Raw genomic sequence first — 13,387 nt, 5'->3', positions numbered from 1 at the left:
ATCATGTTCTGGGGCTGCATGAGTGCTACTGGCACTGGTGAGCTTTTGTTGAGACACATGAATTCCAACATATACTGCGACATTGTGAAGCAGAGCATGATCCCGATGGCGTGGCAGTTCTCCAGTGAAAAGCACAAAGCTGGGAAGGCCGTGGACATTCATCAGTGTCGTCATAAATGGGAGTAGAGGATCACATGTGCAGCTCTGGTATGCCCAAGAGGATTAAGGCAATGCGACGTGCCAATGGTGATCACATATTAGGACTTTGAATACAATTTTGACATGTTCACTGTGAGGTACATAGTATTGATACTGCTATACAAGCTGTACCGACTACAATCATGAGTGTTCAACCAGGTTCTTTTTGCATTGGATAAATAACACAAAGACGTAACAGAAAAATATTAGACAACATTTATTGTGTATCAAAATACTGTCTTACAAACACATTTAAAGCATTTTATTTAGGACAAGATATTTTTTTGTAGATGCTGAGAGAAAAAAAAGGGATGGAATGGGAGGCAGTTCAAAAATGGTGAAATACAAACACTGAGAAGAAAAGCAACATGTTCTCTTTTTGTATTTTTGGTCGCTCTTGGAAAGATGTGTCAAACCACAACATCTTTAGCCCTTTTGTCCAGCATCGTTTTATAAACTTCCCTTTTGAAAAGAAATGCTCACGTGTCCCAACACAAAGACCATGTCGGGTTTGGGTGTGTTTTAGAGAATCCAACATCACACATGGAGAAAAAAAGCAAAACACACACAGAAAAGCATTGGTGTGTCGTTCGCAAGCTTGTGACAAAAGTTAACTACAGCCAAGCGTGTTAACCGTTCACGTAATCCTGCCCCTGCTTTTTATTCGATATTAATTATCTAGTCTAACGCGCATAACAATTTTACGAAGTCACACTATCAGCAGGTAAAACAACCGTGTTAGTCAAAAAGCATCATGGACAACACATATTAAGTGGAAGAGGCATTTGCCAATCACCACTGCTACAAATAACCCCGTTTATTATCTAGCTGAGCTAATTTACATTTTATACGCCAAAAGGTGACATGTGTTACATGTTTCCTGACATATAAACGGTCAATTTCCATATGGTTTGGCCTGGAGGGGGTCCGTAACGTACTGGATAGGACTTAACCCATGTATCCCCCATGCTTTAAAAATGCAAAATCACAAGGCTAAATTCACGGCTGGTTTACAATCATTACAAAAGGTGCGTTATCCTCCTCCCGAGACTTGTTGCTTATTTGAAATATACGAGAACATGGATTCCACTGCTGAAAACAGAGGAATATTTGCAGCTTTGGGAGATGGTTATGGATAATCTAATATCAGAATGAAAAATGTCAGCGTTTGCTTTGTAGTTGGTGCAAACATTAAAAAAAAAAAAAAAAAAAACAGCAATGTATAACGTGCATGGGACTTGGAGCTGTAAACAATTACAACAGTGGTAAGAGAAGTTGCTGAATGTGGAGCAGATTTTTTTTTTTCTTAGACAATGACATGGAAGGGGCTGCCGGGAATGTGATCATTCCCCCATTTCACCACCAGGATGTACTCTCCCTTGTCTTTGAGCTGGTAGCTGACGTTATACAGGCGGTTGCCCAAATGTTTCACCAGGATCTCCTCACAGGGGACTTTGGGGCCATCAACCCCGACCAGCAACATGTTACGACCTGAGGACACACATGTAAACGTATCAGTCTAAGCTAAGGCTTAGGGCAGGGGTCTCAAACACGCGGCCCCCCGCAGGACACTAGTTTGAGGCCCCCGCCTTGATATGAAAGTTTAATGTTAGTGCGGCCCGCGCAAGTTTGATATGGATACTGTATGGTATCATGTACCCAGAAAAAATTATTACGTTTGATTAATGTTCATGTTAATGGTTAAATAACTTAATAGTTATCCTCCCTATCCGTGTGGAAGTGGTAAGTTTTTGGCTATTTAAGTTTAAAGGAAATAACTTGAAGGCTACCGTTTAGGTCGCTAGCTCTCTAGTTTGCAAGTTAGCATGTGTCTCAAGACCCTGCAGTTGCGCAATATGTTGTAAATAAGAGTCTAAATGTGACTATAGTCGTGTTTTGTCATGTCTACAGGGCTCTAATAATGCTTTGTTAATTTTAATCTGAAAAAAATTATTTGTCTACCCACCAACTATATGTGGTTTCTTAAGTTTTTATTATTTGCTGTTTTATTATTATTATTATTATATTTATTTATTACTGATTGATTTTCTTTATTCTTGATTTGTTTATTTTTCATATTATTTTGTGCAGAAAAATAAAAATTAAGATATTTGAGAACAGTGGAATGTTTTATCAGAGCTTTTATTGTAGAAAATCGGAACCAAAGCACTAAAAAAAGTTTGTATATTTTTCTGTTTTTAATAAATGTGTTTTTTTTTTTTTTTTTTAAAACCTGATGCGGCCCAGCCTTGCTCAGACCCTAGCTCCAGTGGCCCCCAGGTAAATTGAGTTTGAGACCACTGGCTTAGGGGCTTGTTGTGTCTGATGTCAAAGTGTGGCTTGACATTGATTGGCATATACTGCCTACTGACATTTGGGAGTGTATTTCTTATAGTCGTCTGCTTCAGTCATTGCTTTCAAGGTAAATATTCATATATTGTACTGTTTGTAGTAACAAGTGGATCCACTGTTCTTGATGACCAAAGCAGTCTGAAAACTAATAATAATACTAATAATATATAATAATAATATATGGTGGATGTTTGGGAGCGAGGATAATCATCTCTTATGTTAAAGACATATTAATGTTACACACCTGCTTTGCTGCAGTCAACAGTGAAGCTGTTCTTCTGACCAACAAAGCCTTTGGTGAGCCCCAGGCCTTTAGCCGCCACCTTACTGGCATCTGATTTGGTAGGAGCAGCCTGCTGTGTGGAGCTGATGGCACGGGTCACAGGGTCGACCATGACAGAGGAGGTTTCGTGCATACTGTGGCTGGAAACGAGCTTGGAACCTGGAGCAGGGTAGGACAATGTTAGCTACACTCCAGCATCACATTTTCATAGTGCAGGGTTTGCTACTGGTCTTTCTCACCAGTGATCTTTGCCTTGAAGGGGCTTCCCACAATGTGGTAGGGTCCACCGTATTTAATAGATATGAGATAACTGCCAGGTGCCATAGGGGTGTATGTAACCTTGTAGCCCTCAGAGCACTCAACACAGTCCATCTTCACCTTGGAGGGACCGTCGATGGTCACAGCCAAAGCCCCTGGGCCTGCATTGCTTGTGTTGACCACAAATTCACAAGCTGTTCCTGCAGGGGGCAATATGAAAAACAAATAAGGTTATAATGAATAATTGGGTATGATGAAAGATGAATCAGAATGTTACCGGTGTTGCCTCCTTCTAACCCTGGTCCATAGGCCGACACCATGCCAGGGTCTCCAGCCTGCCCCGTTTCTCCAACACGGATCTTAAATGGACTACCAGGGATGTGACTTCCATTGAACTTGACATCAATTAGATAGAGACCATTTTCTCTTGGGATGAAGCGCACTGCGTATTTATCTAGACAAAAGTTTTAAAAAAATTAATAAAAAAATCAAGTAAGACTTTCCGACAAATTCAGGCTCCATCGCTGCAAGTTCGGTCAAAAGCTGTTCAGGTATCATTTTTGCAGTTACCTTGGTCAATTTCAGTAACGCAACACTCCTCCAGAGCCCCCGAGGGGCTGTGAACCTTTGCATCGATCACACCCTTTGCTCCATTCAGGCTGACTGCAAATGATGCCGGCTGGTTCACCTTCAAGCCTGATTCCTGCTCGACAAATCACACTCACACACTCAATTCAGTGTATTTTGTAAACCTTCGGAACACATATTATACAACATATATATGTTGTATAATATATATATATATAAAAAACATTGATATTATTTACATAAATACTCTACCTTACCTGGAGGTCGCTAACAAGGCTAAAGAGGAGGGCTGTATAGTACAAATGCAAAGAAAGCAGGGATTTGACGAAACAATACCGGGATCAGAAACTAGATAGTTTAACATTATTTTTTTTAAAAAATGACAAAATATAGGACTGGACAAACAAACTTTTTTAAATTTAGCCCTGTGACGTACACAGTGACTGCACTTCGATGCTACTTATTTATGTTAATGTGTAGTTATGAAACAACACATAATGGATTACAAATTGATTCCAGGGTATAGTACATTTCCCAAAGTATCCTGTTTTGCCAGAGGTCATATGCATCAATCATATTTTCATCTGACAAAGCTGAAGTCTGATGGGAACACCAAAGTAATTTGGATTGCAAGGTTTATAGTTGATGATACTTTAACTTGCTGAAGGATACTGTAGTGACCTGGTAGTTACGTGTAGTGTTTAGATTCGAATGCGACACGCGTCCTGACTGTGTGTATGCATGCGTGACATCTGCTTTGAGTTGAGTTTGCTGATTGGTTTGGCATGGATGCGTCCGAAAGTAGCGTCTTTTTTGCATAGAGATCAATCACCTCATCATCATTCTTACAACATCCAGGTAGACGTTACAAATACAATTTTTATCCTTAATGGTGCTTAGTGTTGAGTTTTGAGAGCGAGCCTTACGGACGAAAATATATGTATTTTTTATATTCATTTTGTGCGCATGTACGCATCAGCTGTATGTATGTATATTCCATTCTGAAACATAGTACAGTCATGTACAGTATACTGCTTGTTGTGTAATGTACTGTACTGTACTGTACATGTGTGAACAGAGAGGAAAAAAAACACAGCCCATGTCAGACCTCTTTAACCCATTAGCTCCTCACATGACTTTAGAGGGGGGAGGCTGTTGGGAGCCTTTAGAATGAGGCACGAGAAACACACACAATCCTCTTGTATGCCAGAAGCCCTTGCACTGCCCAACAATGCAGCAGCTGCTCACAATTTCATCTACCCTTGTGTCATCTTGTAAGTATCCAGTTGTACTTTGTACTTATTTTGCTAAATAACAAAACTCAAAAATGTTGCATTTTCCTGTTACACACACTTATGAAATCCTTACCTTAAAGCACTATTTTATAAATGTTTACAGTCTACAAACAGCTGCATTTTGGGCAGTGAACTGCGGCCTGGCGGGTGCTTGCGCACGGACATGTGTGTATGTCTCAGAGCCTCACCTGAAGACTGGCAACAGTGAGGCGTCGGGCGTCATCTGAAGGTGAGGCCACTGGAACGATGAAGGGGCTGTCGGGGATGTGCTCGTCATTGAAACGGATCGACACCTCATAGTCTCCTGTACACAGAGAAAAGATTCGCATTGAAAAAGGAAAACACATGTTTACATTGTTGATATGACAGTGTTTGCATCATCTAGACGTTTTGATTTTTTCAAGAACCAACCATTTTTTAGTGTACATCTGGAACATCAGGAACTGTGTGATGCATATCATCCTATTCTGATCCAGTTGAGACTTTTAATCTCATCCAGATGCTGTTATGTAAAAATAACATGCAAATATATAGCATCTCCCGTCTCACCTGGTTCTTGCACTATATAAGACACTCCACTGGATCCATCCTTACGGTCCTCAAACGCAATTTCAGCCTTGCTCGGACCCTCTACGGCAATACTGAGCCCTCCAGCGCCAGCCTCCCTTGTCCAGATGCTGAATTCAGCTTCATACGAAGACACGCCGAGTTAAAGATGTCGCATTATCTCAGCATAAACAAATCACACAGCCACCACACCAACCTGGCACGCCAGCCTCTGCTCTCTCCAGTCCAGGCCCTCCAGCACGGACCTTATGTGCCCCGCCCTCTCCAAGGGGTCCAACAGTAAACTGAAACGGGCTGCCGGGTACGTGCATACCGTTGTATTTTACACATACGGTGTGGACACCCGTCTCGGTGGGGATGAAACGGATGCAATAGGTGTTGTTCTCTCCTTCCATTATGTCGGCCTGGTGAACCTGACCAGAGGGGCTGGTCACCTGTGCGGTCATATCAGCGATGCTGATCTCTGAAGAAACATGGAGTTGGAGTGTTGGAATGAACGACAAAACACATTTATTCAGTGATATGAGAAAAGTGGTTACCAATAAAAAACAAGACACAACCAAAGTACAGTATTCTTTTGTCACCTGGGATCTTAAGACTGAGGTCACACTGGCTGCCAACATTGGCCACTGATGCTGCTCTCTTCTTCCTGGTAATGCTCTCCTTCATCCTGCCCTCACCTGTAACCTTCACTGTGAATGCGCTCCCTGTACACAAAAAAAACAAGATTTCTTAATTTCCAAAATCCCTGTTGTGGTCGGCCCTGCTACTTTCAGATAAATACCTGGAATGTGTTGGTCAGCAAATTTGATGTTGATGATGTAATTTCCAGGTTCAGTGGGGCAGTATGTGACTTTACAGGTGCCGTCTTCCTGGTCCTCTGTGTTGATGTCAACTTTACTGGGTCCCTCAATGGATAAGCTTAAGCCACCGTAGCCTACATAGACCAAATATGTGAGTGGTTCCATTCACGATGACTGAGATAAGAACAAGAGTCATTGAATCCAGCATCTACCTGCATCCCGAGTGTCAATGATGAACTCTGCAGGCTCAAAGGTCCTTGCCTCACTCAGCCCCTGCCCGCTAACATGAACGCGACTGGCGTCTCCGATCTCTGATTGCGTAATCATGACAGCGATGGGGCTGCTGGGAATGTGGCGCCCGTTCTTCTTGATGTTCACCAAATGCTCTCCAATCTCCTTAGGAACAAATGAGATGCCTGCAACAAAGACATACCAATCCAGTAAGTCAGGAGACTCCAATCTTGGATCTTTTGACATCTATCACACTCACCGACGTGGCCATTCCGCAGCATCTTGAGGAGGCAAGGTTCTTCACGACCACAAGGCGTGGTGAGTGAGGCCGTCAGCTGGCTCAGGTCAAACTCTCCAATGTCCAAAGGAATGTCAGCAGCCGATCCAACCTTCAGATGGGACATTCTCATGGAGTCGTCGCCTGGAGACAGGAAGAGGATTATTAGGGTGCACACCTCTAAATGACAAACGGTATTCAGTAAATAATGACATATGTACAATTTATTTTATTGAAGGATTTATCTTTCACCATTTGCAGTTGATCCCCCCCAAACAACCTTAACTGTTCCCACAAAGTTTGAGGCTCAGAATTGTCAAAAATGTCTTGATCAGATGAAAATTTAAGATTCTGGGACACCAGTCCAAACCAAAATTGACTAACATTCATGAGTCATGATATTTTACCAGTAATCCTTGCAGAGAAGGGGCTGCCAGGAATATGCTTGTCATTATATTTGACGAGGATGCTGTAGTCTCCAGGCAGGACAGGCAGGTAGGACACAGTGCATGTCCCATCCTGGTTGTCCACACAGCTGATGTCCGCCTTGGATGGCCCCTCAATAGCCAGAGAGAGCCCACCTAGATAAAGAAAGACTATTTTTTTAAAAGACTCTTCACGTGGGAAGCACCCATTTTGATAGACTAGCCCTGTAGCTATTCTTTTACACCAGGGGTCTCAAACTCAATTTACTTGGGGGCCACTGGAGCTAGGGTCTGGGTGAGACTGGGCCGCATCAGGTTTTCAAAAAAAAAAAAAAAAAAAAAACGCATTTATTAAAAACAGAAAAATGAATCAACTTTGCTTTGGTTTTTCATTTTCTACAAGAAAAGCTCTGATAAAACATTCCACTGTTCTCAAATATCTTACTTTTTATTTTTCTACACAAAATAAGATGAAAAATAAATAAACAAATCAAGAATAAAGAAATTCTATCAATCAGTAATAAATAAATAAAATAATAAAACGGCAAATAATAAAAACTTAGGAAACCACATATAGTTGGTGGGTAGACAAATAATTTTTTCAGATTAAAATTAACAAAGCATTATTAGAGCCCTGTAGACATGACAAAACACGACTATAGTCACATTTATACTCTATTTACAACATGCTAACTCGCAAACTAGAGAGCTAGCAACCTAAACGGTAGTCTTCAAGTTATTTCCTTTAAACTTAAATAGCCAAAAACTTACCACTTCCACACGGATAGGGAGGATAACTAAGTTATTTAACCTTTAACATGAACATTAATCAAACGTAATAATTTTTTCTGGGTACATGATACCATACAGCATCCATATCAAACTTGCACGGGCCGCACTAACATTAAACTTTCATATCAAGGCGGGGGCCTCAAACTAGTGTCCTGCGGGCCACATGTTTGAGACCCCTGTTTTACACAATGTGAACCACATACCCTCTCCAGCATCTTTGGTGTTGACAGTGAAGACAGCAGGCTTGTTGACAGTGCCATGAATGAGGCCAGGACCATAGGCGCTGACATTCCCACTGTTCATGTAGTCCACATAAAACTGTAAGGGACTCCCTATGAATATCAATAAAGACCAGATGGTAGAAGAATTAAAGCACTATCTTCTCACTCATGTGATGTAATGCCTCAAAGACAAAAGTCATACCAGGGATGTGAATGCCATCATATTTAATGTCCATCTCATGTAGCCCCGCCTCAATTGGAGCGTACTTGACAGTAACTGTGCCGTCTTTGTTGTCTGTGATGTCAGGTTTGGCAACTTTGCCCGATGGCATTCTGACCTCACCTTCAAGTTTAGAAAAAGAGCACACGATGAGTTACATAGAACCCAAAGGTCATCCCCAGACAACCTTACAGCCTTTCATACCTGTGATCTCTCCCTTCTGAATGGTGAACGGGATGACTAGGTCAAACGGCCTGAGCCCTGTCACATCTAGACCATTCATTCCCAATGGCCTGTCTGTTGCCTAGGAGACAGAGTGCACAGTTCGACTACACAGTACTGGAAGACGCAGCATAGTAACAATACTACCAGAACACAATACATGAGACAAACTTTTGAGACAATGAGATGACTGACAAGACAATGATGGTCATGATGATGATGATGATGATGACACCAACACAAACTGTTAGAATGAGATGAAGACAAACACTGGAAGGTCTAAGAACAAGTCATTCAGCAAACACGCCCACATGGATGATTGTCAACGCAGATCATTTGTCCGCACAGTAAATTGTCAAAAAGCCTTGGGAAATGCAATATTTTATATTCTATGAGTTGGACCTCATCATTACATAGATTGATTGTTAACTTTTGACTATACGCACTAGCCTTTTTGTTACTGAGCAGCTTTATTTGCATTGTCCATGTGAGGAACCCTGTTAATGAAATGAAGGAAAAAGGAGAGAAAGCCCTCTCAGAGGTGAAACACCTGTAATGAGAACGCACACACTGATGCAGGCCATGTTTGACGGTGCCGAGCAAATGAAGGAAAGGAGACAAATGGGGGGGAAAACATGAGGAAAAAGGTGGGACGCAGAGTTTTTAGGTACCCAGGGCTGTTGAGCGTAGTACTGGGGCATTTGGCTCTGCTGCATGAGTTGGTCTGATGGAGCTCCCTCCAGTGCCTGAGGGGGGCGAGAGGTTGGGGAAAAAAATAGAGAAGTTGTAGGGAAATGAAACATTGCGTGACACCAGCAGGATCCAATGTTGGAAGTTTCTGGAGAGAGAAACTGTTGAGTTTATCTATTCTTTCTGGGGGACACATTAGGCACTTTTGCCTCCAAACTATACTGTGGAGTTTACTGACTAACATTGTGTGCATTGTGCTCTCAACCAACCTCCACAGTCTAATTTAATCAGCAATTTGTTGTGCTTACATAAAACATTACACCGTTTACTCAGCCTGCAAATGCACTCACCGTGACTTGGAAGGGACTGTTGGGGATGTGCTCGCCTCCAAAACGGACGCAGATGACATACTCGCCAGGCTGTGGTGCGGTGTAAAAAATGTCGAATGTTCCGTCCTCATTTTCTACAACGTCTACGTCCAGTTCTGCTCCCTCTGGCGTGCAAACGCTGCAGGTGACCTTGCCTTTCCCAGCAGCTTTTGCATCCACTGTAATGACCGTCTGTTCGCCGATCTGGATGGTTGGGCCAACACCTGCACCTACGGAATTTAAACTTTGCCAATTAGATAAAAGGATTTATAGATTTCAGGAGGTACTATTACTATACACATTTAGCATGCACATTCCACAACCAAGAGAACGAGTTAAAGATAAAATCTAATCATGTTAAATCAGGAAACTACAGTACTTGCCCACCATTTGTTATCATATCATTTATAGAACTGGAAGCCTGATTAGCCAAAGTACCATTCCAGCATGCTGTCCTCTTGTTTTAGTTAGTATTAGTGTATCCAAATGAACATGTGGGCAAAATACAGAGGAGGTTTTGCTCTGTGGGCAATAACACATCAAAGTTAAAAAGGAGAGCGAATTAGAACCCAGGTTTAAAGCAGGTGCCACTCTGGTCCATGCTTAAAGACACACAGTTCAGTTCAGTGGGCTTACCTAAACCGTGACCGCCGATTGACACTGATAGTGGGAGCGGTGACAAGGGACAGGATGAACAAGAGACAAAAGTGACAAACACAAGATAGTCAGGTGGGGGTGCGGGTGGTAGAAGGCAAAATCTGTGTGCTCCAAAAACACGACTGAGAAAACAAAACAGTGATGGTGCCATGTGAAGCAGGGCGGAGTGGTGTGTGTGTGTGCGTGTGTGCATGGCAATGTGTATGTGTGGAGCAGGGAATGAACCAAGGAGGGGTGTAACTGGAGTACAGCGACAGGAACACGGCACAAAAAAAAACAGCAGCAGAACTGAGTTTCACTTAAATCCAAGAGGTTTTTAAGAGTGAGCATGTAAAAGATGACGCTAAGCGGAATTCATATGCTGATTCAAATCTCAAAAGAGGTTAAAACAAAATTCTGTGGCTCTGGTCCCATTTTTTTTGGTGATGAAAATACACAGTAGCAGGGAGCAACGGTCCAAACCAGCCATTTTATGGTGGGAACTACTTTTCTGAGTAATCTCATGCCCCCAGTTAGTGACCTTTACTACAGATTAAGATGAAGTGATGCGTACTGCCATGTAATTCACATGTCCTCCTTTAACAGTAGCACTTGTCAAGAAAGGTGTATTTCTGAGGAAAATACAGCATTAAATGTAAATAAATTAGTTCGAAAGACTAATGGGAACAGTACCAAAAATTGTGTTTCGTATAGGGGAACTTGGTATGTGTGGTTCATATATTTGCAGGGAGGTTTAAACTCCAAATACAAGCATGAGGGTCACTGTCCAGTGCATACCTGTGACAGTGCATTTGCTGGCATCTCCGGTGGGTAGGGCCCGGATGCGATACGGTGAATATGGGATCTCGTCTCCCCCATACTTAATCAAGATAGTGTATCGGCCAGTCATGTCCGGAACATAGGACACTAGGTAGGTTCCGTCGTGGTTGTCACGGATGTTGGCCTTCTTTAGCTTTCCTTCTGGGTCCTGAACACAGTTGTTTTTCATTAAATAGGGTTTAGTTTAATGAGACAATATACCTTGCATGCTGAGAGACTCACGGTGATCTGGACAGCTAGTAGTCCCTCTCCTGCGTCTTTGGCATCGATGGTGAACTCCACAGGCAGAGAGGCAGGAACACCCGTGGTGTTAAGACCAGGTCCACTAGCACGCACTTTACTGGCATCGTGGGTGGGAAGCACCTTGACCTTATATGGGCTGACAACCAATATATTTTGGTGTCATGCAATGTCAACCAATGTAATTACAGGCTGTGTGCATGTGTAGTACCTGCGTGGGATCTCTTCATCCGCATATAAGACATTAATGGAATATGGACCCTCTCTAGTAGGAATATAGTTGACTGTATGAGTTTGGTCACCGTTATCCAAAATTTCTGCAGGTTCCACCACACCTAACAAGCATAACCACAAAACATTATAATTCAAGCAAAGTATTAATTCATGTACACTTGAGAACACACCTTTGGGTCCCTGCACGCGAACCTGCAGTGGAGCCACTCCAGCTTTGGACGCATCCACTGTGAAGGCCTGAGGAATATTGGCCCTGACATTATTACCCAGCCCTGGACCTTGGCATTTCACCTTGGAACTGTCCACGGTGTCGTTGACTGGCACAGAGAAAGGACTTCCTGCCAAGAAAATGTTGGTTTAGACTGGCGGTCTGACAAGCTTCCCATAAGGGAGGAAGCATCAGGAGAGCACAGCCGCTTGGGAGAAATAACCCCCTTTTCAAACCTGCTAGGCTAACTTCAGTTACATTACAAGCAAAATGAATTAATTAATTTATTTGAACCGTTTTTATGTTTTTTATGTTCTCTTAATGAGGGTCAAGAGTGGTCGGGGGTCTTATTGTGATTCGCAGTGTAGCTTCTAAGTCTCAACCTACAAACAGCATTGCCACAATAACACTTTGTTGGACGTTAAAGTTCACAAAATGATTACCATTGATGGGCTGTCCTCCATAAGTTATGTTGAGGTTGTACGTCCCTGGCTCATAGGGGACGTACTCAACACTGCAGCTACCGTCTTTGTTATCCGTGCAGGACATTTTGGCCTCTGAAGGACCTTCCATCGCCAACCCAAGACCACCAGTACCTGCTCCACTGTGAGTAGCAATAGAAAACAATGAGAACCTTTACTATTTAGCTGTGTGCTTGCTAAGATCTTGAGCAACTTTTTGTTTACCGTGTCTCCACTGTGAACTTATTGGGTTTGTTGGTAGTGCCGCTCTTCAGGCCAGGACCATGAACGCGCACTCGGGCGGGATCACAACCTTCGGTGACGGCAACACGGAATGGACTCTTGGGCACTGGAGTGCCGTCATAGCAGACCTCCACACTGTGCAGGCCTGAAGCAGGTTCAAAACTCGTGTGTACCACAAATATGCACTGCATCACCAAATTGGGCATTTGATACTCACCCTCCTCATAGGGAGTGTACTCTACATTGTAGGTTCCATCCCCAAGGTCAGTGATCAGGCTGTCAGTGTGGCTGCCAGATGGGTTGCTGATGACAGTTTTGATGTGATCACCTCCGGACAGAGTGAGAGCTCGAGCATCCACCGTGAAGTCTGTGGTTGCTTCACGGAAAATACCTTTAAAAAAAAAAAAAAAAAACAGCACAGTGGGTGTAATTATTTGCATGTTTTAAATTCAATGTGGTAATTCCCTGATGATACCCTGCAGATATATAAGTTACATGTAAGTCAATGACAGTACAGTACTTGGTGCTATGTCTTTTTTGTACCAGGGTCCTTGCTAAGTAACCCCCCCCCCCCGCCAACCTCCTCGACCGAATGACTCAGTATGCTCATCTATGGCAGTTAGTGGTTACTCCACTTACTTCAAAAAAGGGGCCAAAGGGAAAAAATGTGGTCAGATAATTACATCACTGGAGAGTAAAACTGTTTTTCCGTTATTCCTATTCAAAAATGTAAGT

At 42.7% G+C, this 13,387-nt stretch overlaps 1 protein-coding gene across 4 annotated transcripts in view; it reads right to left on the bottom strand.

Moving 5' to 3' along the window:
- Nucleotides 1-391: 391 nt before the first annotated feature.
- Nucleotides 392-13,387, bottom strand: part of flna (filamin A, alpha (actin binding protein 280)) — a 31,995-nt gene continuing 18,999 nt past the window's right edge. Inside the window, exons 23-48 of one of the 4 annotated variants that reach the window (XM_058052617.1) lie at nucleotides 12,870-13,043; nucleotides 12,635-12,797; nucleotides 12,392-12,552; nucleotides 11,911-12,078; nucleotides 11,718-11,841; nucleotides 11,489-11,645; nucleotides 11,225-11,414; nucleotides 10,427-10,450; nucleotides 9,773-10,020; nucleotides 9,404-9,478; nucleotides 8,715-8,814; nucleotides 8,493-8,633; nucleotides 8,273-8,401; nucleotides 7,260-7,433; nucleotides 6,835-6,996; nucleotides 6,557-6,760; nucleotides 6,326-6,478; nucleotides 6,126-6,248; nucleotides 5,738-6,004; nucleotides 5,524-5,661; nucleotides 5,163-5,278; nucleotides 3,662-3,794; nucleotides 3,369-3,545; nucleotides 3,073-3,291; nucleotides 2,795-2,992; nucleotides 392-1,689 (exon numbers count right to left, since the gene is read on the bottom strand). In XM_058052617.1, coding sequence (XP_057908600.1) covers nucleotides 1,505-1,689; nucleotides 2,795-2,992; nucleotides 3,073-3,291; nucleotides 3,369-3,545; nucleotides 3,662-3,794; nucleotides 5,163-5,278; nucleotides 5,524-5,661; nucleotides 5,738-6,004; nucleotides 6,126-6,248; nucleotides 6,326-6,478; nucleotides 6,557-6,760; nucleotides 6,835-6,996; nucleotides 7,260-7,433; nucleotides 8,273-8,401; nucleotides 8,493-8,633; nucleotides 8,715-8,814; nucleotides 9,404-9,478; nucleotides 9,773-10,020; nucleotides 10,427-10,450; nucleotides 11,225-11,414; nucleotides 11,489-11,645; nucleotides 11,718-11,841; nucleotides 11,911-12,078; nucleotides 12,392-12,552; nucleotides 12,635-12,797; nucleotides 12,870-13,043 — 4,103 coding nt within the window. In that variant the 3' untranslated portion in view covers nucleotides 392-1,504. Of the gene's footprint in view, nucleotides 1,690-2,794; nucleotides 2,993-3,072; nucleotides 3,292-3,368; nucleotides 3,546-3,661; nucleotides 3,795-5,162; nucleotides 5,279-5,523; nucleotides 5,662-5,737; nucleotides 6,005-6,125; nucleotides 6,249-6,325; nucleotides 6,479-6,556; nucleotides 6,761-6,834; nucleotides 6,997-7,259; nucleotides 7,434-8,272; nucleotides 8,402-8,492; nucleotides 8,634-8,714; nucleotides 8,815-9,403; nucleotides 9,479-9,772; nucleotides 10,021-10,426; nucleotides 10,451-11,224; nucleotides 11,415-11,488; nucleotides 11,646-11,717; nucleotides 12,079-12,391; nucleotides 12,553-12,634; nucleotides 12,798-12,869; nucleotides 13,044-13,387 lie in introns of all 4 variants that reach the window. The other 3 variants (XM_058052619.1, XM_058052618.1, XM_058052616.1) reach the window with 3 other exon arrangements.

Source organism: Doryrhamphus excisus, chromosome 16 (assembly GCF_030265055.1).
Source record: "Doryrhamphus excisus isolate RoL2022-K1 chromosome 16, RoL_Dexc_1.0, whole genome shotgun sequence".
Taxonomy (NCBI): domain Eukaryota; kingdom Metazoa; phylum Chordata; class Actinopteri; order Syngnathiformes; family Syngnathidae; genus Doryrhamphus; species Doryrhamphus excisus.
The sequence above is the reverse complement of the archived record's forward strand: the minus strand, read 5'-3'. Positions and strand labels throughout refer to the sequence as shown.